This window comes from Ranitomeya imitator, chromosome 7 (genome assembly GCF_032444005.1).
Source record: "Ranitomeya imitator isolate aRanImi1 chromosome 7, aRanImi1.pri, whole genome shotgun sequence".
NCBI lineage: Eukaryota > Metazoa > Chordata > Amphibia > Anura > Dendrobatidae > Ranitomeya > Ranitomeya imitator.
The window spans coordinates 115,790,359-115,816,711 of NC_091288.1; the positions used below are offsets into that span (position 1 = coordinate 115,790,359).

Below are 26,353 nucleotides of genomic sequence, written 5' to 3' on the forward strand. Positions count from 1 at the left end.
TAATCAGCCATTTTGCCATCCACTTCCAGACTTTAGCATCTGAGCTGGATTGGTCAGTATAAACCCTTCATTTCTGTATTTTGGAGGGGGCTGGCTGACCATGAGAAGGACCCTTTGGCCACTAGGGAGATTCCTGCCACAGAGTAGGAGCTAATAGCTGTATCCACTAACATTGACTTCTGTTTTAACAAGCGGAGGTTAGAGCGAGCCCAGTGTAGGCAGAGGTTTCGGCTGGCTCCCACCTTCGCCAAACATTTGGAATCTCCAATCCAGGCTCCCTAGTCACATGAAGCCATGGAGGTGTCACAAGCGAGATCTAAGTCCCAGACCGTTCGTGCACTCAAGGTCTGTCATGTCTGCCGGCAGTCAGATCATCTTGCCACTAAATGTCCCCAGCAGTTGGGGAAACGTCAGCGTCTAGTGGTAGGTGGAGGTACACTAGACACGGCGACGTTTGCCTCAAAACTGTCCTTTAAGGGCACGATTACCATAAGCTCATCCACTCATTTGGTAGAGCTTTGAGTGGATTCCGGGGCGGAGGGCAATTTTATGTCATCTGCCATCACCCAATGAGACATAATACCCCTGGTGATGCTCGCCAAACCAGTGACCGTAAGAGTAGTGAATGGGTCGACACTGCCCTCATAGATAACACACCAGACCATCCCATTTTCTCTATGTCACCATCTCATCAGGAGATTATATATCTGCTCATCATTCCTGAGGAAATTGATGAGGTCCTGTTAGGGAAACCTTGGCTACGGTACCACTCCCCTCATATTGAGTGGTCCACAGGCAGAATGTTGGGATGGAGTGAATCTTTTGGGGGTAGATGTCAGAGGGAATGCGTTCAGGTTGCTACTACTGAGGTACCCGCAGACTGTTCCTCTCTCCCCAAGCCATATTGGCCCTATGCGGACGTGTTCTCCAAAAGGGCTGCGGAGATCCTTCCGCCTCACCGCCCCTATGACTGTCGAATTAACCTCTTGCCTGGTGCTGAGCCTCCACGGGGTCGAGTCTCTCCTGGAGATGGGGGCAATGTCTTAGTACATCCAGGAGAATCTGGCAAGAGGATTCATTAGGAAGTCAGTGTCAACTGCAGGGGCTGGGTTCTTCTTCATGCAGAAGAACGGAGAATTACGATCATGCATAGATTACAGGGGTCTTAACACCATCACCGTAAAAGGCCTGAAAATTTCTCTTATCCACAGAGAAGGTATCGGGTAACTTAACTGGATGTTCAGGGGAAAATAACAAAACTTCAGTAACATGTCTATTTAAGATCTCCTGAAATGTTTCTATGTGTACATCTGTTTTATTTAGCCTGATGAAGGAGTCTGAGAACTCCGAAACATGTTGAATAAAGCCCCAACTGACATACATCTGGACTTTCACTTATTCAGCAGCGCAGAGTGAATCCACATCTACCCATTTTTTTCATTTCGGTTGGTCATCATTGGACCTGTGGATCTGCTGCAGCGAAAACATCACAAGCCATAATTTGGCTCTATCTGGTGAGTAAAATCTTATTGTGTCTAACCATCTGAATCTTGGATAAGACCCTATTTTTGCGGTATTTCTCCAACAGTATCTAATAAAGTACAATATGTTACGAGAAAACTAACTCAGAATCAATAGGATCTATTGAAGCGATCCAGAGTTATGACCTCATAAAGTTTCAGTGGTCAGAATTGTAAAAATTGGCCTGGTGAGGAAGATGAAAACAGGCTTCAGGGTGAAGAGGTTAATAACACTGCACACCACATTTCAGGGAAGTTATTGTCCCCTGAGAAAATTTTATTGTATCTTATAGATCTTGATATGCTCAACACGAATATGTGCTCCAAAAGTCTGTATCACGTAAGGTTTTTAACCCCTTCATGCCAAATTACAGTGTCCACACAATCAATTACACTCCAACGTTTCCATTATGGCCAAGACCAAAGAGCTGTTTATGGACACCGGGGCCAAAATTGTAGACCTGCTCTAGGCTGGGATGGGCTACAGGACAATAGGCAAGCAATTGTTCAAATTTGCGAGGATGTATGATTTTCTAGAAATTTGTCCCTAAGTAGATCCTTCACATATTGATCTGCTCATCTTTAGTAGTCACTCCAAATATTGATTTCATTTACATTTTTTTTTTTTTTTTAATTTTTATTTTCAAATTTTTAAAAAACATGAACCAAAAAACTAGGACACATGAATCTGAGACATACTGTTACAGACTGCTGAATAGGATAAATTGTACCAAACAGATGAATCAAACTGAGCATATTGTTCACCGGAGATGTCCATTGCTTTGGGTATTTGCATAAAATTCCGGCGGCGAAGTTAGGTCACAAAGTCCGAGTCATGCAACCCAAAAAAACTCAATAGAAAAAAAAAAGAAAAAGAAACATACAAAAACACAAGAACAGAGAACAGCAAAAAACCATGAGGGGAAGGGGGGGGGAGGGGGATGGGATGTAGCGGAGGGGATGAAGTGGTCAAGTAGAACTTCCTGAATAACAATCTTTCGTCTGAGGAGGATGGGTATAAGAAGTCCATAAATCAGCAAGAAATAATCAGGTAGTTTCGACCAACTGGGAAAGAGTGCAAGAGAGAATATCAAATAATACTAATACTAAGACAACCAGGTGAATGAGCAGTGCCTGGGTCCATCACAGTGCAATGTTAATAAACATGGTGAAATCGCGGAAGAACAAGCTTGTGTAGCTAGGAAGAATAGTTAGTGGAAGGCAATGAAGTAGAGTTAGATGACATTTGCCATGGCAACCATGTCCTAAAGAATTTATCGTGTGAATGAGAATCCCAGCTGGACAACTCCTCCATCCTACAGATGTCCTGGACTTTTTTGGTCCATTCATCAATATGAGGGGGGGTCGTTTGTCTCCAATGTAAGGAGATCAAGTGTTTGGCTGCGGCTATTAGGAGAGAGAGAAGGTCATGTTTTTTTGGCTTGTATGACTTCGTGGGAAGCGACAGTAGTGCTTCTTGGGGTGTTAGGTTTTGTGTTATTAAGCCAATTTGGCGGAGTCGGTCGAAGAAATCTTTCCAGAATTTAGTGATAATTGGGCATGACCAGAATATGTGTGATAACGAGCCCTTTGACCTCATACATCTCCAACAAAGAGGAGAGTCTGAGAGGCCCAGGTGATAGAGCAACTCGGGGGTTCTATACCATCTGGAAAGAACTTTAAAAGCATTCTCCTGTAACAGGACACATCTTGAGAACCCATGTGAGTGTCCTAGTACTTGTTCTGTTTCCCTATTGGAGAGAGATATGTTCAACTCAGACTCCCAAGAGGATATGTATAAGGGTTTAAATTTAGTATTAGGGGAGATTAAGTTATGGTATAGTTTAGATATTAATTTAGGGGGTGTGGGATTGAGTTTGAGTATAAGTTCCAACCAAAGCCAGTCTGGGTTGTTTTGGATGTTTGATTTGAGTTTAGACATAATGTGTTGTACATGGTGTACTTGTATGAAGTCTCGGGGTCGCTTCCTGGCGTCATGAGGCCAACCATTTGTACAGATGATTTGATTAGAAAGTAAGTGAGAAATTGGGAGATTCGGCAAGGAATCCCAGAGGTCCAATGCATCTATGTATTTTGGTTCAATGAGCCAAGGCACGACCCCCAGAGGCATGTTATCCAAAAAGAGACAATGTGGCCAATTGTTTGGGATCAGCTTCCTCCTAATGGACAGTGTGTTGCTAGTTATTCCTTCTAGGGAATTTTGCGGGGGGACGGCTGAGGTCCAGAGGTATTTTCCAGCCGCACCTCCCAGTAATAAGAGTTCAAGGTTAGGGATTTTTTGGGAAAGTCTAGGTTTGACCAGATATATCCACCTGGCCAAATGGATTGCCCGGTAGTAAGTCTCAAAATGAGGGAGTCCAAGGCCTCCTTTCTTTTTCGGGAGTGAGAGGATTTTGAATGGGAGTCTAGGTCTTTTGCCCCTCCAAACATACCCTTTAACTATTTTATTGATTGAGGTGAAAAAGGTCTTGGGAAGAGGTATAGGAATCATGTTCATATGATAGAATATCTTTGGTAGGATGTATGATTTGATTATGTTTATCCTCCCAATCCATGAAATGTATGGTAAGTCATAGGCTTTAAGGAGTGTATGGAGATTATCCATAAGGGGTTCAAAATTGTGTTTATAAAGGTTAGAGGGGTTTGCAGTAAGAAAGACACCTAGGTATTCCAATTTATCTGTGAGCCATTTGAAGGGGGTAGACTTTTTGAGACCCAGGACTACCTCATCTGGCAATGAAACGTTCATGACTTCTGATTTGTGCATATTTACTTTGAAGTTGGAGATGACCCCAAACTCGTCAAGAAGTTTCAAAATAGAAGGGAATGCAGTCTTAGGGTTTGAGATCAAGATCATAAGATCGTCTGCGAAAGCAGCTGTTTTAAATTCTGTGTGTTCCACGGTTAATCCCCTTATTGACTCTTCCTGTCTTATTCTCTGTATTAACGTCTCCATAACTAACACAAAAAGAGTTGGGGAGAGAGGGCAGCCTTGCCTGGTCCCATTTCCTATCCCAAAAGGATCCGAAAGCAGCCCGTTGACTCTAACTCTAGCAGTTGGAGCTGAATACAGAGTCATGATGGCATCAATAAGAGATTGTGGGAAGTCAAACTTCCGTAGAGTGCATACCATATAGTGCCAACTGACTCTGTCAAAGGCCTTCTCGCCGTCAGTTGATAAGAGAGCCAACGGGGTTCCGGAGTGTCTGGCATGTGAGATGGCTAAAATAATTTTTAATGTGTTGTCCTTCCCTTCATGACCTCTGACAAAACCCACCTGGTCAGGGTGTATCAGGGATTCACGAACACTGTTAATCCTAGATGCAAGAATTTTAGCCCAAAGTTTTAGATCAGAGTTCAGTAAAGATATTGGGCGATAGTTGCTGCATTGGCTACCATCTCTCCCGTCTTTGGGGATAACCGATATGTGTGCTTCTAAGGTCTGTTTGGTTGGGGGATTTCCTGCAAGAAAGGAGTTAAACAGGGAAGGCAGATGTGGGATGAGTAGGTCCGAAAAAATGTTATAATATGACACTGGGAAGCCGTCTGGACCAGGAGTTTTATTGGTTGCCATATTTTGTAAAGTGTCGCTAATTTCTTGGCTGGTGACTTGAGACAATAGGGCCGCATGGTCTTTGGGTTGATTTCATTTACATTTTTCAGCTGTTCATTCACTTTGCATTTAGCCTATTTATAAAAACAAATGATGAAATCTTCTGTTTTTTTAAATCATTCTTATTTTGCTGCAATTTTTCTACACCCTCCTAAAAGGTATGTACAGTATTTTAACTCTTGTAAGAATGGGAGAAAAATGAGAAAAATGTAGAGTAATGAAGGCTAATGCTGGCTGTGGTGCCAATTCTTTCAACAATATGGCCAAATTTAGCATCCTGATGAAAATAAAATGGTCATAGCAGATAATAATGTTTGGATTTGATGTTTATGTCTTCTAAAATATGATAAGATATAGAAATCATTATTTTCTTGACTTACATATTGTGATTTATCCAGCACAGGGGTCATCATGATATTCCTTGTGTCACCCATGAGCATAGCATCTAATTCCTTTACTCCTACGTGAGTGTGAACCACTTTGTCCTTAATGAAAATGCTGGCAGCTCTCATCATAAATGAGACAAATAAATGCATGTGGATGTAGTTCCTGGTACAGTGCAATCTCCTGTAAAAATATATATATTTAGATTAGTTAACTCAAAACAAATCCCAGAACAATCTCTAAACACCCACCATAAAATCATTGATGACCAGTCATTTAGCTAACAGGTTGTTTGACAAGATGAAGAAATCAATTACAATTAAGTATGTAAATAAACAGGAAACTTCACGCAAAATAGACTGACTTTATCCTCAGTAATTAGCAAGAATGTTCCAGTTCACTAACACATTTTACATCACTTCAATGCTTTTTGGATGAAATTAGACTTTTGACAAGCAATGTAAAGTGAACTCAGGTAATGGCCTTGGTGTTCTGTACTGTAGTTTACATTATGGTTCATTTAATTACAAGATTCATCATCTCCTGAGACTAATGAATTATGTAATTAAATTGTTCCAGATTGATTCTTTCACAAGCATAAATCAATGTCATATTGTTGCACATCCCAATTTGTGAATCAGCAATAACAAGGCCAAAGGATAAGTTAAGACTATGCATTTTGCCAAAAGTTGTGCAGCTGGAAACCACAGATTTGCCACATTAAAGAAATGTATTAACAGTTTTTATTTATGGTTAGAGATGAGTGGATCGCTTATCGCCGCCTTGGTCCGTGGTTCAGGTTAATGCTCTGTGGCCATAGACAGGAGCTTTACGAATCTGCTGAGATTCTGAGTTCTCCAGAAAAGGGCTTGATTCCGTGGCCTGGCATGATATCATATGTACGGTGCTGTGCACACATGACGTCTATTTATAATCCGAGCATGGGATTCCAGGGGTTAAGGAAATTTTCCTATGGCTAGAGAAAACTGACTTGCACTGTGGACCAGCTTGGGTCAAATTATCCACTCATCTCTACTTGTGGGGCAATGATTATGATGGAATCAGTTCTGGAAACATTCTATGTATTTTTTGCCATAGTTTTGTAGTTTATTTTACCTGCACATCAATGCACAGAACAGACAAACAATACAGAGATTCAGTTAAAATGCAAGATTTATGAAAGGAACAGTTAAATAAAAAAAATGTTTTAATATAGGATGTAATGTAATGACTAGTGATGAGGCAGTGTGCTGGTTACTCGATATTTCCGAGCATGCTAGTGTGTTCTCCAAGTATTTTGGGCGTACTCGTAGATTATGTTTGTGTCACCACATCTGCATGATTTGCGGCTGCTAGACAGCCTGAATACATGTGGGGATTCTCTAACAAACAGGCAATCCCTGCATGTGTTCAAGTTGTCTAACAGCCACAAATCATGCAGCTGCAGCGACACAAACATAATCCACGAGCATACCAGAAATACTCAGAGACCACTTGAGCATGCTCGGAAATCATGAGTAACGAGCACACTCTCTCTTATCAATAGAAATGACTAGTGATGAGCGAGCATGCTGACTAGAGTTGAGCGACTTTTCCTTTTTTAGGATCGAGTCGGGTTTCGCGAAACCCGACTTTGTCATAAGTCGGGTCGGGTGAAATCGGCCGATTATTGCAAAAAGTCGGGGGGCCGACCGAAACACGAAACCCAATGCAAGTCAATAGGGAATCAAAGTTGGCAGTTAGTGGAGGACAGGAAAACACCTACAGTGCTCATTTTAATGCCAAAAACATCAATTCGTATTACTGAAGCATGTGAATCTTAATTTACTTTATAATAATAGTTAGGCATTGAAAATTGGGGGTCATTTGGCTAAAGTTGTGGGGTGATAGGGCTGGCTCAAGATTTTCGTGGGCCCAGGAAACGCGGACCATGTCACGGCGGTGGAGCAGGGAGAGGTAAGTATTTCAACTTTGTAAGTGCTGTGATCCTGAGCAAGCAGGGGGGGGCCCACTCGTTCGCATTGGCACTGGCACAGGGCCCCTCAAAGTACGGCGGTGTGTTTGATCCCGGGGGCGCCTCCCACCGGCAGAGACACTTTTGCGTACTATGAGGGGCCCTGTGCCAGTGATGTCACAAACGAGTATGCCTCCCCAACTGATGAAGGAACCTGCACTTTCATCTGCACCTTCCTCTTTGTCCCCGTTTAAGGTGGTATAGTATGCGGGGAGAGGAACCTGACTTTCAGCAGGGTCAGATTCTGGCTGTGTAAAGTGCAAGGGGAATGTAGTGGTCTGGGTCAATGTACCAGGAGACTCATCAAGCAGTGGCTGGGCAATGGGCAGGATGAGGAGGAAACACAGATATAGGCCCAAATAATAAAGTAGGCTAAATACAGTTCAAAATTGGTAACAGGAGTACACAGGCGGCATTGGTTTGTTCAATGGAGGAGGACAACTATACTGAGTGGCGCAGACAGATTTAGTAGGCCTAAAACAAAAAAGGAGGCTAAATTCTGTTCAAAATTGGTAACAGGAGTTAACAGGCGGCACTGCTTTGTTCAGTGGAGTAGAACAAGAAGCAGTAGCAGACACTGTTATTAGGCCCAACCAAACAAGTAGGCCAAATGCAGTTTAATATTTTCTATAGGCTGAAAGCCTGAAAATTGAAGCTCAGCTTTGTTCAGTGGAGAACAACAAGCAGCGGCAGACACCATTAGTAGGCCCAACCAAACAAGTAGGCCAAATGCAGTTTAATACGTTCTATAGGCTGAAAGCCTGAAAATTGAAGCTCCGCTTTGTTCAGTGGAGGAGAACAACAAGCAGCGGCAGACACCGTTAGTAGGCCCAACCAAACAAGTAGGCCAAATGCAGTGTAATACTTTCTATAGGCTGAATGCCTGAAAATTGAAGCTCAGCTTTGTTCAGTGGAGAACAACAAGCAGCGGCAGACACTGTTAGTAGGACCAACCAAACAAGTAGGCCAAATGCAGTTTAATATCTGACACCGGATGAAAATTGAGGCTCAGCTTTAGTCAGTGTAGAACACCAAGCAGCGGCACACACCATTTGTAGGCCGAACCAAAGAAGTAGGCCAAATGCAGTTTAATATCTGACACCGGATGAAAATTGAGGCTCAGCTTTGGTCAGCGGAGGACAGTTGTAATGTGTGGCGCAGACAGGCAGACAGACGGACAGAGGCCTAAAATAAAAAAAGGTGGCTTCATGCAGTTCAAAACTGCTAGCAGGACTAACCATGCCGCTTAGGTTGTTTCAGGGGGGGACAGTTGTAATGTGTGGAGCAGACAGACAGACAGACAGAAAAAGGCCTAAAATAAAAAAGGTGGCTTCATGCAGTTCAAAACTGCTAGCAGGACTAACCAGGTGGCCTAGCTTGTTTCACGGGGGGACAGTTGTAATTTGTGGCGCAGACAGACAGACAGACAGACAGAGGCCTAACATAAAAAAGGTGGCTAAATGCAGTTCAAAACTGCTAGCAGGACTAAACAAGCGGCATAGGTTGTTTCAAGGGGGGACAGTTGTAATGTGTGGCGCAGACAGACAGACAAACAGAGGCCTAACATAAAAAAGGTGGCTTCATGCAGTTCAAAACTGCTAGCACGACTAACCTAGTGGACTAGCTTGTTTCACGGGAGACAGTTGTAATGTGTGGCGCAGACAGACAGACAGAGGCCTAAAATAAATAAAGGTGGCTTCATGCAGTTCAAAACTGCTAGCAGGACTAACCAGGCAGCCTAGCTTGTTTCGGGGGGGGGGGGGGGGGGGACAGTTGTAATATGTGGAGCAGACAGACAGACAGACAGAGGCCTAACATAAAAAAGGTGGCTAAATGCAGTTAAAAACTGCTAACAGGACTAACCAGGCAGCCTAGCTTGTTTCATGTTTCAGGGGAGGACAGTTGTAATGTGTGGAGCAGATAGACAGACAGACAGAGGACTAAAATTAAAAAAGGTGGCTTCATGCAGTTCAAAACTGCTAGCAGGACTGACCAGGCAGCCTAGCTTGTTTCAGGGGGGGGGACAGTTGTAATGTGTGGCACAGATAGACAGACAGAGAGAGGCCTAACATAAAAAAGGTGGTTAAATGCAGTGCAATACTAGCAGGACTAACCTGGCGGCCTAGCTTGTTTCAGGGGGGGTCAGTTGTAATGTGTGGCGCAGACAGACAGACAGACAAACAGAGGCCTAAAATAAAAGAAGGTGGATTCAGGCAGTTCAAAACTGCTAGCAGGACTAACCAGGCGGCCTACCTTGGTTCAGCATGGGAGGACAACTGTTATGAGAGGCTGACACAATTACTAGGCACAAATAAGCAAGTAGGCTATGTGCAGTTGACAATTAGTAACAGGAGTACACAGGTGGCATAGGTTTGTTCAGCGGAGGACAACTGTTATAAGTGGCTGACACAGTTAGTAGGCCAAAATACTAAAGTTGGCTAAATGTCAGCCAATGAATTGGTCATAAATAAACTGGTGGCATAGCGAGGTACAGGGGTGGTCTCCTCTGCAGAGTTGCAGACAGTGGTAGTTGGCGCAAAGCATTAAGGCGTCTAAATGGAGGCCAGGGCCCCTGTATATTAAACTATCATCTATCATTGCAACAAATTTGTAATGGTAGCGCCATTTAAGGATTTAACAGCACAGACTACACAGTGGTGGGGCAGGGAGAGGTAAGTTTTGCAAATGGTAGAGCACAGTTCGAGCTAGCGGGGGGAACACTCTCTCGTGGGCGGCGGTACTGGCACAGGGCCCCTCATATTACGACGGTGTGTCTGATGTTGGTTGTGCACCACCACCGTCAGAGACACTTCATTGAACTATGAGGGACCCTGTGCCAGTGCCGTAGCCCAAGAGTGGGCACACTCACCTGTCCAGGCAAACGGCACTCGCACGGGTGCTTGCGCCAGATGGTGACCACGGCCCTGTGGAGGGAGTCAGCCCATTTAGGGAGGTATAAAAATGGCCTATGGTAGACATTCAGCAGCTGCAAATGGAGGAATTGGAGAAGTCAGTAAGAGGAGGCCAAAAGCAAGACATTTTTCAGGCAAGCTACGTGTCAGCAGGGGAAGGTGGTGCAAAATAATTCGAAATCCATGATTGGTTCATTTTAATGAAGGTTAGATCACCAACATTTCGGGGAGCCAGACGTGTCCTTTTTTCGGTCAGTATTGAACCAGCAGCACTGAAGACTGTTTCTGATAGCACACTAGCAGCTGGGCAAGCGAGCTCCTGTAATGCATATTCTGCCAATTCTGGCCAGGTGTCTATTTTAGATGCCCAGTAATCAAAGGGGAATGACCTGTGAGGGAGAACATCGATAATGGCAGAAAAATTGTTAGTAACCATACTGGACAAATGCTGTCTCCTGTCACTTTGAATCGATGCAGCAGTACCTGTTGTTTCTGCGGTCATTGAGAAATCAATTCGCAGCCTGGTCAAAAATCTCCTCTGTCCACCGCCACTTTGGCTTTGTGCACCTCTAACACCTCTGCCATGTTGCCCCCTACAGCTCGTGTGAGAACCATCACCGCCGCTGCGTGCTGGGAATGCCTTAACCAAACGGTCTACAAGAGTTGCTTGTTTGGTAGCCAATATTTGCTCAAGGTTCTCATGTGGCATGATATTTTGTAATTTTCCTTTGTATCGTGGATCCAGGAGGCAGGCCAACCAGTAATCGTCATTGGTCATCATTTTGATAATGCGGGGGTCCCGTTTTGGGATGCGCAAGGCATACTCTGCCATGTGGGCCAAAGTTCCAGGTGTCAATTCACTGCTTGTGCTGGGTTGAGGAGCACTTTCTTGAAAATCTACATCACTTGTGGCCTGCAAAAACCCTGTACTTGACCTTGCAATGCCACCAGTTTCTATTGCCCCCAGAGAAGCATCCTCCTCCCATAAATATTCAGCCCCATCATCCTCCTCCTCCTCTTCATCCGCCACCTCGTCCAGGAGAGTTCCCTGAGCAGACAATGGCTGACTGTCATCAAGGCTTCCCTCCTCCTCGGCCGCAGACGCCTGCTCCTTAATATGCGTCAAACTTTGCATCAGCAGACGCATTAGTGAGATGCTTATGCTTATGATGGCGTCATTGGCACTTACCAGCTGTGTGCATTCCTCAAAACACTGAAGGACTTGACAGAGGTCTTGGAGCTTTGACCACTGTACACCAGACAACTCCATGTCTGCCATCCAACTGCCTGCCCGTGTATGTGTAGCCTCCCACAAATTAATTACAGCACGCCTCTGTTCGCACAGCCCCTGAACCATGTGCAGTGTGGAGTTCCACCTTGTTGCAACGTCGATTATTAGGCAGTGCTGGGGAAGATTCAGCGATCGCTGATGGTTCAGCATATGCCTGGAGTGTACGGGCGACCGGCGGATGTGCGATCAAAGTCTGTGCACCTTCAGGAGCAGGGCTGGTAAATCAGGGTAATTTTTGAGGAAGCACTGCACCACCAGGTTCAATGTGTGAGCCAGACAAGATATGTGTTACAGTTCTGAAAGGGCTATGGCAGCCAAAAAATTCCTTCCGTTATCACTGACTACCTTGCCTGCCTCAAGATGTACACTGCCCAGCCATGACTCAGTTTCTTGCTGCTAGTACTCGGCCAGTACTTCCGCGGTGTGTCTGTTGTTGCCCAAACACTTCATTTGCAGCACAGCCTGCTGACGCTTACCACAAGCTGTTCAATAATGGGACACCTCGGGTACAGCACTGGCAGCAGCAGATGGAGTGGTCGTGCGACTGCGCTCTGTGGATGAGCTTTCGCTTCTGGAGGAGGAGGAGGAGGCGGGTGAACGCCTACAGCCAACTGTTTCCTAGACCGTGGGCTAGGCAGAACTGTCCCACTATGGCTGTCCCCTGTGGACCCTGCATCCACCACATTAACCTAGTGCGCTGTAATGGACACTTAACGTCCATGGCCATGCCTACTGGTCCATGCATCTGTTGTGAGGTGCACCTTTCTACTGTCTGACTGCCTGAGTGTATGGACAATGCGGTTTTTGACATGCTGGTGGAGGGCTGGGATGGCTTTTCTCGCAAAGAAGTGTCGACTGGGTAGGTCATAGCGTGGTACTGCGTAGGCCATCAGGGCTTTGAAAGCTTCGCTTTCAACCAACCGGTAGGGCATCATCTCTAACGAGATTAGTCGAGCATTGTACCCATTCAAACCCTGTGTATGCGGATGAGAGGAAGAGTACTTTCTTTTCCTATCGAGAGTCTCTTGTAGACAGAGCTGGACTGGAGAGCTGCATATGGTGGAACTAGCGGGGCTAGTGGTGGACATGGCAGATTGAGAGAGGCTTGGTGATGGTATTCTTGATGTGGGCCTACCTACAGTGTTTCCAACCAAGAACCTTGTAATTCCCTGACTGCTTTGGCCTTGCTACAATACCTCCACGTTTGCTACTGGTTGTGTCATAACCGGTGGGCTTCCAGTGAGGGAAGCAATGTTGCGTTGCTGACTAGCTTCAATATGAGCAGGTGCACCAACGGTACGGGACGTTTGGTAGTTAGTCCATGCTTCCAAGTGCCTGCTGGTTAAATGTCTTCGCATGCACGTTGTATTTAAATTTTGGTAGAAGAAAAAATACCGCACACTCAAAACTGGTATGATGCAAAAGGTATACGCCAGATTTATTCACGAAAACAAGTCAACAATTGCCACTGTGATAATTTGTAGATAGAAACCCGACGTTTCGACCCTCCCGGGTCTTATTCATGGGGTTACTAGGAAAGCAAATAAACAGTATAAGTAACTGTATGTGACATAACATTATATGTAAAAGAAAACGAATAAGAACAAAAAAGACAAAATAATAAACATACACCAAAATATAAAATATAACATGTACAATATTTACAAGGCAACCAGAGGCGATGAAGGGAATACTGTCCGGAGCAGCGAAAAGTAAGCCTGTAGCTAAGAGGTAATTCTAGTACATCAGTTAACCACTGTTTAGGGGAAATATAATGTTTACCTTAGCTCTTTTGATACACAGACATAGGAGTGGCAGTGATAGAAGGCAAGACAATGGTCCTTTTAAGGCATAACCTGTCATTATAACAAAATATCAACATTACAAAGTGTATATGCATTCAGACAGCCTAAGTCCTGTATGAGTATGGGGTATGGGGGGGAAGAGAGTGTGTTCCAGACATGTTTGGTGATGGAGATATTGCAATGACCCCAGTAAAGTGTGAAGGAATAATAAAATGGGGTATAGAATCTAATGGGGTGTGTCCTCAGTGGTCTCGAGTACCCCTAGGGCAGCGTGTGTGGGATAAGTATGGCTGTGAAGAGAACTCCCAACAGGAGAAACCCCAGATGTATAAAGGAATATGTCATGGATACCTTATAGTGGGTCCAGTAATTGCTCCTGTGGTATAGGTAGAGGGGTCCTGTTTAGGGTGAGCCGCAGTATATAAAGAAGTCCTGCAGGTAATATGAGCTAAATGGATTATACTACCAAACGGCAAGTAGAGGGTATAGCCATAAGGAATGCCGCACATGTTTAGAGAGATGTATTTAGGGTACCTTATAATGGGTCCAGTGAATGCTCCTGTGGCATAAATAGAGGGATCCTGCTTAGGGTGGGCCGCAGCATGTGGAGCTGTCCTGCAGGTAACATGAGCATAATGGGTTATATTACCAGGTGGCAAGCAGAAGGTGGAGGGGGAGGAGGGTCCGTGTACCTGCTCTGTCCTGTGTCCGGGGGTCAGCAGCGCATCCCGCGCCCAGCTGTGTTGTCCTGGATTGGAGGTGGGGATATGCCTGCATGTCCACCTAAAATACCGTCAAACCGGAAGTACGTACTCCCGGACCGGAAGTGACGCGGTCACAGGGTCCGCACATGTGCACTGAGCACTAAACGCAAGTGAGGGCAAGAGGATGCCCACTTGTGGGAGTGATGGCACAGTGTGAGGCTGCACAATGGTCTCTGTGTAGGAGTAAGGGTACTGTCACACTATAACATTTCGATCGCTACGACGGTACGATTCGTGACGTTCCAGCGATATCGTTACGATATCGCTGTGTCTGACACGCTGCAGCGATCAGGGATCCTGCTGAGAATCGTACGTCGTAGCAGATCGTATGGAACTTTGTTTCATCGCTGGATCTCCCGCTGTCATCGCTAGATCGGTGTGTGTGACACCGATCTAGCGATCTAGCGATGCGATCCAGCGATGCGTTCGCTTGTAACCAGGGTAAACATCGGGTAACTAAGCGCAGGACCGCGCTTAGTTACCCGATGTTTACCCTGGTTACAAGCGTTAAACTAAAAAAAAACAAACAGCACATACTTACATTCTGGTGTCCGTCAGGTCCCTTGCCGTCTCTGCTTCCCGCACTGTGACTGCCGGCCGTAAAGTGAAAGCAGAGCACAGCGGCTGTGCTTTCACTTTCACTTTACGGCCGGCAGTCACTGAGTGCGAGAAGCAGACTGCAAGGGACCTGACGGACACCAGAATGTAAGTATGTGCTGTTTGTGTTTTTTTTTTTAGTTTAACGCTTGTAACCAGGGTAAACATCGGGTAACTAAGCGCGGTCCTGCGCTTAGTTACCCGATGTTTACCCTGGTTACCCAGGGACCTCGGCATCGTTGGTCGCTGGAGAGCTGTCTGTGTGACAGCTCCCCAGCGACCACACTACGATTTACCTACGATCACGGCCAGGTCATATCGCTGGTCGTGATCATAGGTAAATTGTATAGTGTGACGGTACCCTAAGGCATAGGAGTGCCCAGAACAGGCGTCACAGTCTTATGACTAATGGGGGGCGGAGCACTTAGTCAACAAAGAGAAGGCTGTCAATTTGAATGTAAATGTAAATGAGGTTAATGGCACAAAGGGGATTAGAGGTGAATGGCCCATTATGAACAAACAAAATAAACAATATGGAGACATTTCTTGTTAGGGAAGAATATGTAGGCATGAGATAAGCAAAATATGAGCAAAAAAAATGTAATGAAGGAAAACAAAAAATATATATATATATATATATATATATATATATATATATATATATATATATAATGAATGAGGAAAATGAATGAAAAAAGCGAAAAAAGGGGGGAATAAAAAATGAAGGGATCCGTATGTTGCAGAGGACTCACCTAATAGATAGAAGATTCAACGTGTCTGGAAGGTAAAAATATTAACGATTAGTATATTACTGCAGTATCCAGTCTATTTCCCTATTGAGACCCTTGGGAGATAGGGTCTCTAGCTTATGGATCCAGAACGTCTCTCTCAGTTTTAATTGTTTGATGTGATTTCCACCCCTCCTGGGTCTAGGGACTTGTTCGATTATCTGATATCTCAGTTGCGCCACAGTATGTTTATATTTAGCAAAGTGTTCGGGGATGGGTAGCCAGGTTTTATTGCAGCGAATGGTGGATTTATGGCTAGCTATACGGTCTTTGATGTGCTGTGTTGTCTCACCTACATATAGAAGGCCACATGGGCACTTGATGATGTAGACAACAAAATTGGAATTGCACGTATAGTAGCCGCGGATGGGATATGTTTTGCCTGTCCTGGGATGTGTCACACTGTCAGACTTAATGACATTTGAGCAGGAGGCGCAGTTGAGGCACGGAAACGTCCCCTGACGTTGTGGAGTCAGTACATTCTGGTTTGAGGTGGGGCGCAGGCTACCGATGTCAGCCTGAACGAGTCTGTCCCTGATGTTAGGGGCCCTCCTATTGCACATGAGGGGTGGTGTAGAGAAACTAGCTATATTAGGGTAGGCTTTCGCTAAAAGAGACCAGTGTTTCTTAATGACCATCTCCACTTTGGGCATAAAGGGGTGGAAGGTATGGACAAAAGGTACCCGATTTTCGTTGGTGCGTCTCAGGGAAGGTGAAAGTGGCTGGAGAACACGTGTCTTCTCCTGGTCGAGTAAGCGTTGGGGGTAATTTCTCTCCCTGAATTTACTGGAGATATCATCCAAGCGTGTATGGAGTAGGTCAGGGTCGGACACAATCCTCGCTACCCTTGTGAATTGGGAACGAGGAAGGCTGTTGCGTGTGGCCTTTGGGTGACAGCTGGAATAGTGAAGAAGACTGTTGCAGTCCGTTGGTTTAGAGTAGAGGTCTGTCGAGAGACAGCCCTGACCATCTTTATGTACAAGAGTGTCTAGGAAGGGGATCCGGTTAGGGTCATAGTGGATGGTAAATTGCAGCTCCGGGTAGATGGAGTTCAGGGTCTGGTGAAATGCCTGAAGTGTGTCAGTTGATCCTGTCCAGATGAAAAAGATGTCATCTATGTAGCGGCGATAACAATCTATGTGTTGGTTGTACCGATCATCTGTATATATGAAACTGCCCTCATGTGCAATAGGAGGGCCCCTAACATCAGGGACAGACTCGTTCGGGCTGACATCGGTAGCCTGCGCCCCACCTCAAACCAGAATGTACTGACTCCACAACGTCAGGGGACGTTTCCGTGCCTCAACTGCGCCTCCTGCTCAAATGTCATTAAGTCTGACAGTGTGACACATCCCAGGACAGGCAAAACATATCCCATCCGCGGCTACTATACGTGCAATTCCAATTTTGTTGTCTACATCATCAAGTGCCCATGTGGCCTTCTATATGTAGGTGAGACAACACAGCACATCAAAGACCGTATAGCTAGCCATAAATCCACCATTCGCTGCAATAAAACCTGGCTACCCATCCCCGAACACTTTGCTAAATATAAACATACTGTGGCGCAATTGAGATATCAGATAATCGAACAAGTCCCTAGACCCAGGAGGGGTGGAAATCACATCAAACAATTAAAACTGAAAGAGACGTTCTGGATCCATAAGCTAGAGACCCTATCTCCCAAGGGTCTCAATAGGGAAATAGACTGGATACTGCAGTAATATACTAATCGTTAATATTTTTACCTTCCAGACACGTTGAATCTTCTATCTATTACGTGAGTCCTCTGCAACATACGGATCCCTTCATTTTTTATTCCCCCCTTTTTTCGTTTTTTTCATTCATTTTCCTCATTCATTATATATATATATATATATATATATATATATATATATATATACACATACATATATATATATATATATATATATATATATATATATATTTTGTTTCCTTCATTAAATTTTATTTTTTGCTCATATTTTGCTTATCTCATGCCTACATATTCTTCCCTAACAAGAAATGTCTCCATATTGTTTATTTTGTTTGTTCATAATGGGCCATTCACCTCTAAAGGTACCTTCACACATAACGATATTGTTAACGATATCATTGCTTTTTGTGATGTAGCAACGATATCGTTAATGAAATCGTTATGTGTGACAGCGACCAACGATCAGGCCCCTGCTGGGAGATCGTTGGTCGCTGAATAAAGTCCAGAACTTTATTTCGTCGCTGGACTCCCTGCTGACATCGCTGGATCAGCGTGTGTGACACCGATCCAGCGATGTCTTCACTGGTAACCAGGGTAAACATCGGGTAACTAAGCGCAGGGCCGCGCTTAGTAACCCGATGTTTACCCTGGTTACCATCCTAAAAGTAAAAAAAAACAAACACTACATACCTACCTACAGCCGTCTGTCCTCCAGCGCTGTGCTCTGCACTCCTCCTGTACTGGCTGTGAGCGTCTGTCAGCCGGAAAGCAGAGCGGTGACGTCACCGCTCTGCTTTCCGGCCGCTGTGCTCACAGCCAGTACAGGAGGAGTGCAGAGCACAGCGCTGGAGGACAGACGGCTGTAGGTAAGTATGTAGTGTTTGTTTTTTTTTACTTTTAGGATGGTAACCAGGGTAAACATCGGGTTACTAAGCGCGGCCCTGCGCTTAGTTACCCGATGTTTACCCTGGTTACCGGCATCGTTGGTCGCTGGAGAGCGGTCTGTGTGACAGCTCTCCAGCGACCAAACAGCGACGCTGCAGCGATCCGGATCGTTGTCGGTATCGCTGCAGCGTCGCTTAATGTGAAGGGGCCTTAATCCCCTTTGTGCCATTAACCTCATTTACATTTACATTCAAATTGACAGCCTTCTCTTTGTTGACTAAGTGCTCTGCCCCCCATTAGTCATAAGACTGTGACGCCTGTTCTGGGCACTCCTATGCCTTAAGGTACCGTCACACTAAGCGACGCTGCAGCGATACCGACAACGATCCGGATCGCTGCAGCGTCGCTGTTTGGTCGCTGGAGAGCTGTCACACAGACAGCTCTCCAGCGACCAACGATCCCGATGTCCCCGGTAACCAGGGTAAACATCGGGTTACTAAGCGCAGGGCCGCGCTTAATAACCCGATGTTTACCCTGGTTACCATCCTAAAAGTAAAAAAACCAAACGCTACATACTTACCTACCACTGTCTGTCCTCGGCGCTCTGCTTCTCTGGTCTGGCTGTGAGCGCCGGGCAGCCGGAAAGCAGAGCGGTGACGTCACCGCTCTGCTTTCCGGCCGCTGTGCTCACAGCCAGACCAGAGAAGCAGAGCGCCGAGGACAGACAGCGGTAGGTAAGTATGTAGCGGTTGTTTTTTTTACTTTAACGATGGTAACCAGGGTAAACATCGGGTTACTAAGTGCATCCCTGCGCTTAGTTACCCGATGTTTACCCTGGTTACCAGCGAAGACATCGCTGAATCGGTGTCACACACGCCGATTCAGCGATGTCTACGGGGAGTCCAGCGACGAAATAAAGTTCTGGACTTTCTTCCCCGACCAGCGACAGCACAGCAGGGGCCTGATCGCTGCTGCCTGTCACACTGGACGATATCGCTAGCGAGGACGCTGCAACGTCACGGATCGCTAGCGATATCGTCTAGTGTGACGGTACCTTTACTCCTACACAGAGACCATTGTGCAGCCTCACACTGTGCCATCACTCCCACAAGTGGGCATCCTCTTGCCCTCACTTGCGTTTAGTGCTCAGTGCACATGTGCGGACCCTGTGACCGCGTCCCTTCCGGTCCGGGAGTACGTACTTCCGGTTTGGCGGTATTTTAGGTGGACATGCAGGCATATCCCCACCTCCAATCCAGGACAACACAGCTGGGCGCGGGATACGCTGCTGACCCCCGGACACAGGACAGAGCAGGTACACGGACCCTCCGCCCCCCTCCACCTTCTGCTTGCCACCTGGTAATATAACCCATTATGCTCATGTTACCTGCAGGACAGCTCCACATGCTGCGGCCCACCCTAAGCAGGATCCCTCTATTTATGCCACAGGAGCATTCACTGGACCCATTATAAGGTACCCTAAATACATCTCTCTAAACATGTGCGGCATTCCTTATGGCTATACCCTCTACTTGCCGTTTGGTAGTATAATCCATTTAGCTCATATTACCTGCAGGACTTCTTTATATACTGCGGCTCACCCTAAACAGGACCCCTCTACCTATACCACAGGAGCAACTACTGGACCCACTATAAGGTATCCATAACATATTCCTTTATACATCTGGGGTTTCTCCTGTTGGGAGTTCTCTTCACAGCCATACTTATCCCACACACGCTGCCCTAGGGGTACTCGAGACCACTGAGGACACACCCCATTAGATTCTATACCCCATTTTATTATTCCTTCACACTTTACTGGAGCCATTGCAATATCTCCATCACCAAACGTGTCTGGAACACACTCTCTTCCCTCCCATACCCCATACTCATACAGGACTTAGGCTGTCTGAATGCATATACACTTTGTAATGTTGATATTTTGTTATAATGACAGGTTATGCCTTAAAAGGACCATTGTCTTGCCTTCTATCACTGCCACTCCTATGTCTGTGTATCAAAAGAGCTAAGGTAAACATTATATTTCCCCTAAACAGTGGTTAACTGATGTACTAGAATTACCTCTTAGCTACAGGCTTACTTTTCGCTGCTACGGACAGTATTCCCTTCATCGCCTCTGGTTGCCTTGTAAATATTGTACATATTATATTTTATATTTTGGTGTATGTTTATTATTTTGTCTTTTTTGTTCTTATTCGTTTTCTTTTACATATAATGTTATGTCACATACAGTTACTTATACTGTTTATTTGCTTTCCTAGTAACCCCATGAATAAGACCCGGGAGGGTCGAAACGTCGGGTTTCTATCTACAAATTATCACAGTGGCAATTGTTGACTTGTTTTCGTGAATAAATCTGGCATATACCTTTTGCATCATACCAGTTTCGAGTGTGCGGTATTTTTTCTTCTACTATTGACTTGACCACACGGTCAGTTTTACCAGCACCTCCGTGTCCTTGACCTGAGTGCACACCATTATCCTTGTTCATCGTATTTAAATTTTGAACATTCTTCCCTCTGCTAAAGGTCTTGGAGCATTTTTTACATATAACTTTGGACTGATCATTCGGATCTTGGTAAAAAAATTGCCACACTGCACTCATCCTACTATGGAACACCTTTTCAGGCTTTGCACGGTGTGCTACTGTCACCGGATGGCCACGCTGTCCTACACCTGTTGTGGTTTTTGACACACTTTTTGGCCTGATATGGGCCTGCCAGATGACAGCTTTTGCGATTTAGATGGCTGCTGCAGATCATCCTCCTCCGCTTCTGAGCTACTGACAGTGGCACCCTCTTCCCCCAATGGCTGCCAATCTGGGTCAACAACTGGGTCATCTATTACCTCCTCTTCAATGTCATGTGCACCGTCCTCTATGTCACCGTGTAAGGTGCTATAGCGTACGGGACTGGGCACCATAGTCTCATCATGGTCAGATTCTGGCTCAGTACACTGCGAGGGCAATGTAGTGATCTGAGTCAATGGAACAGCATAATAATATAGCTGTGGCTGTGCATCTGTGCACTCCATGTCCGATTCATCTTGTAATGGGCTTTTAACAATTTCCCTCTCTAACCCAGGCACGGTATGTGTAAAGAGCTCCATGGAGTAAAGTGTTGTGTTGCCTGCCGCATCCTTCACTTTTGTTTTGGGTGAAGGACACAAGGAAGTTACTTTTTCCGGTCCAGGAGCAGCCACTGACGACTCGCTGCTTTTTGATTTCGAACCTTTTGAAGAGGAGGCAAAAGAGCTAGAGGCTGAGTCAGCAATGAAAGCCAAAACTTTTTCCTGCTGCTCCGGCTTTAAAAGCTGTTTTCCAACTCCAAGATAAGGGAGCCTTCAAGGCCTTGTGTAGCCAGACGATGACGCTGGCTCAACACCTCCAGCCTTTGGTGCTATGTTGCTTTTCCAAGTACCAACAGATGCTCCACTACCACCACCACCATCAGTACCAGCTGGCAACGAGCGCCCACGGCCTCTTCCACCAGACTTCCTCATTTTTTGGGAAATGTTATCAAATTCTAAACAGCAAGAGCACAAAAAGAGGATTCAGAGATCCTCCAAAAATTAGAAAAAAATCAGCAAAACAAGGCAGAGATGCTTACCTGCCTAGGCCTCTAAACAAATGCACTAACAGGATGCAGTGGACCCATGTGGTTAAGATGGAGACTACACAGGTGCAGCATAACCGATGAGGCAACCACTCTCAACCTACCAAACTAATGGAGGGGGTGGCTGCTTGGCACACTGCTGCACATAAAAGACTTGTATGTGACGCTGTTCACACAATGGAGATGCACAGCATCCAGGCAAGCCTAGTAGTGACACCCTTCTATTAGATCAGGCGGGCCTGCCCAGCACTATCCAAATGCACCCCATGTAAACAGACACCACAGTTTACAAGACAAAAATGGGCCCGACTGCACCCCGAAAAAAAGTGCAAAAAACACAAAAAATACCTCACAAAAAATTAATATTTTTTTTTTTGTGTTTTTTGCACTTTTTTTTGGGGTGCAGTTGGGCCCATTTTTGTCTTGTAAACTGTGGTGTCTGTTCACATGGGGTGCATTTGGATAGCGCTGGGCAGGCCCGCCTGATCTAATAGAAGGGTGTTACTACTAGGCTTGCCTGGATGCTGTGCATCTCCATTGTGTGAACAGCGTCACATACAAGTCTTTTATGTGCAGCAATGTGCCAAGCAGCCACCCCCTCCATTAGTTTGGTAGGTTGAGAGTGGTTGCCTCATCGGTTATGCTGCCACCTGTGTAGTCTCCATCTTAACCACATGGGTCCACTGCATCCTGTTAGTGCATTTGTTTAGAGGCCTGGGCAGGAAAGAAATGTTATCAAAATAACAACCGTTATAAGGTACTGTTAACCCCTTCAAGTCGCGGCCCTTTTTCATTTTTGCGTTTTTGTTTTTCACTTGCCTCCTTCCCTGAGCCATAACTTTACTATTTTTCCGTCAATATGGTCATGTGAGGGCTTATTTTTTGTGGGACAAGTTGTACTTTTGAATGACACCATTGGTTTTACCATGTCTTTTACTAGAAAACGGGAAAAAAATTCCAAGTGCGGTGAAATTGCAAAAAAAGTGCAATCCCACACTTGTTTTTTGTTTGGCTATTTTGCTAGGTTCACTAAATGCTAAAACTAACCTGCCATTATGATTCTCTAGGTCATTACGAGTTCATAGACACCTAACATGTCTAGTTTATTTTTTATCCAAGTGGTGAAAAAAAATTCCAAACTTTGCTTAAAAAAAAAAAAAAAGTGCCATTTTCCGATACCCGTAGCGTCTCCATTTTTTGTGATCTGGGGTCGGTTGAGGGCTTTATTTTTTGCGTGCCGAGCTGATGTTTTTAATGATACCATTTTTGCGCAGATACGTTCTTTTGATCGCCCGTTATTGCATTTTAATGCAATGTCGCGGTGACCAAAAAAACGTAATTCTGGCGTTTCGTATTTTTTTTCTTGCTACGCCGTTTAGCGATCAGGTTAATGCTTTTCTTTAATTGATAGATCAGGCGATTCTGAGCGTGGCGATACCAAATATGTGTATGTTTGATTTTTTTTTTTATTGTTTTATTTAGGATGGGGCGAAAGGGGGGTGATTTAAACTTTTATATTTTTTATATTTTTTTCATATTTTTAAAAACTTTTTTATTTTTAACTTGTGCCATGCTTCAATAGCCTCCATGGGAGGCTAGAAGCTGGCACCACTTGATCGGCTCAGCTACATAACAGCGATCATCAGATCGTTGCTATGTAGCTGAAATGCAGGTGTGCTGTGAGCGCCGACCACAGGGGGCGCTCACAGCAGGCCTGCATCAGTAACCATAGAGGTCTCCAGGACCTCTATGGTTACCTTCCTGATGCATCGCCGACCCCCGATCATGTGACGGGGGTCGGCGATGACGTCATTTCCGGCCGCCCGGCCGGATGCGGATGTTAAATGCCGCTGTCTGTGTTTGACAGCGGCATTTAACAGGTTAATAGCGGCGGGTGAATAGTGATTTCACTCGCCGCTATTGGGCGCACATGTCAGCTGTACAAAACAGCTGACATGTCGCGACTTTGATGTGGGCTCACCGCCGGAGCCCACATCAAAGGGGGATTCACGGCATGCGCAGTAGATGTGAATGTTGTGCATTCGTGAAAGGGTTAAACAAGGTAGAAGGTGTAGATTTACCTTTGGAGTATTTATATCTCCCTTTTTTTGGCAGGAAGACTGCAGCAAAAAACAGGCCCTGTGTATTACACTACACAATGTCAGTGGTAGAGCGTGGCTGTGAGATATACGACCAACAGAACTGACGTATAGAAACTTGTTGGCAATGTAACTCTACCTTTTTTTGGGGGGGAGAATGCAGCCAAAAACAGCCCAGTGTATTACACTACACAATGTAAGTGGCAGAACGTGGCTGGCAGATATACGACAAACTGACCTGACGTATAGAAACTTTTTAGCAATTTAAAACTCCCTTTTTTAGGGGGGGAGAATGCAGCAAAAAATAGGCCCAGTGTATTAGGCCGGCGTCACACTAGCGAGTTTTACGGACGTATGAGCGCATAAAATACGTCCGTAAAACACGCCTACAAACGTCCCAATTATTCTCTATGCCCCTGCTCCTATCTGCCGTATTTTACTGATCAGTATTATACGGCTTTCTACGGCCGCAGAAAATCGCAGCATGCTGCGTTTGTCACCGTATTGCGCATAAAAAAGGCCAATGAAAGTCTATGGAAGCCAGAAAAATACGGATTACACACGGACCAGCAGTGTGACTTGCGAGAAATATGCAGCGGTGTTAGAGAGAAAAGCCGGTAATTCAGTGCGGTGTACAGTAAAATCACACTAGCAGTTTACAGTAGAATAGGTAGAATAAATGTGTACACATAGAATAGGTATATGTATATATATCTATCTATCTATCTATCTATCTATCTATCTATCTATCTATATATATATATATATATATAATGTCATTGAGACACATATATGTATATATATTATTACTTCATGCAGCGCTAGATCGCTTACAAGCCGGTAATTCAATTGCCGGCTTTTGCTATCTCCTTCCTAAACCTGACATGATATGAGACATGGTTTACATACAGTAAACCATCTCATATCCCCATTTTTTTTTGCATATTCCACACTACTAATGTTAGTAGTGTGTATATGCAAAATTTTGCCATTCTAGCTATTAAATTAAAGGGTTAAATGGCGGAAAAAATTGGCGTGGGCTCCCGCGCAATTTTCTCCGCCAGAGTAGTAAAGCCAGTGACTGAGGGCAGATATTAATAGCCTGGAGAGGGTCCACGGTTATTGCCCCCCCCTGGCTAAAAACATCTGCCCCCAGCCACCCCAGAAAAGGCACAACTGGAAGATGCGCCTATTCTGGCACTTGGCCACTCTCTTCCCATTCCAGTGTAGCGGTGGGATATGGGGTAATGAAGGGTTAATGCCACCTTGCTATTGTAAGGTGACATTAAGCCAAATTAATAATGGAGAGGCGTCAATTATGACACCTATCCATTATTAATCCAATACTAGTAAAGGGTTAAAAAAAACACATTATTAAAAATTATTTTAATTAAATAAAAACAAAGGTTGTTGTAATAATTTATTCTACGCTCAATCCTTCTGAAGACCCTCGCTCTGTAACAAATAAAAAATAATAAACCAACAATATACATACCTTCCGAAGATCTGTAAGGTCCCACGATGTAAATCCATCTGAAGGGGTGTTAGGGGTCTAGTTCCCGCTTCTGCACAGGGGGAATCTCGAGCCACCTCCGCTGCGGTCTCCCATTCTTGTCCAGCCGCAGTGGAGTCTGCTCAGCAAAGACGTCGGTCCCAGCATCTTGCTCATTCTCACTCTGTTCTGAGAGTTACTGCTGCTTCTCCAGTCTCTACCATTAAAGTCAGTGCTGGTCAGCAGCGAGCGGACTTCTCTGGGACTAAGTCCTTGTCTGCACGTACTGAGCATGCCCAGGGTAAGATCTCCCGTTGGAGATCGAGGGTCATGTGCTCAGGCTCTGCAGCACATTCCATTGGTCCTCTTGGCAGGTCTTGGAAGGGCAAAAGTGCTGTAGCCACTTCCTGTGCTGCAACTATATAAACTGCGCATGACCGCACGGCCATGCGCTAGTGTTGTCTTACAATTGTTATGTGTGTATGTTGTGAGTGCAAGTCGTCCTTGGATACCCCTACCCTATTGAATGTCTGTTCGCGGAAGGTGTATGGTTGCTATCTAGCACCCAACTTATCCTACAGCACTATTCACACATTACAGCGTCCAGTTGCTGTGACCGCCAGTACGGCGCCGTGCACTTCCTCTGTGCTTTCCTTGCCCAAACCTGGGTGGTTAGTGGCGTTCGTCAGTGCGGCACCGCATGCACTCTTGTGAATAAAAATATTGTTATTCAGTTTCCTTGCACACCCAGTTGCGGTGTTGTGCCAGCAAGGGTCTAATCAGACTTCAATCCTAGTTAGGGTTGAGTTCGCTGAC

General features: G+C 45.2%; 1 protein-coding gene across 1 annotated transcript in view; it reads right to left on the reverse strand.

Annotated features, from left to right (window-relative positions):
* Positions 1-26,353, reverse strand: part of PTH2R (parathyroid hormone 2 receptor) — a 1,239,906-nt gene that overhangs the window by 601,971 nt on the left and 611,582 nt on the right. The window contains exon 6 of the mRNA XM_069733763.1: positions 5,535-5,721. Coding sequence (XP_069589864.1) covers positions 5,535-5,721 — 187 coding nt within the window. The remainder of the gene's footprint in view (positions 1-5,534; positions 5,722-26,353) is intronic.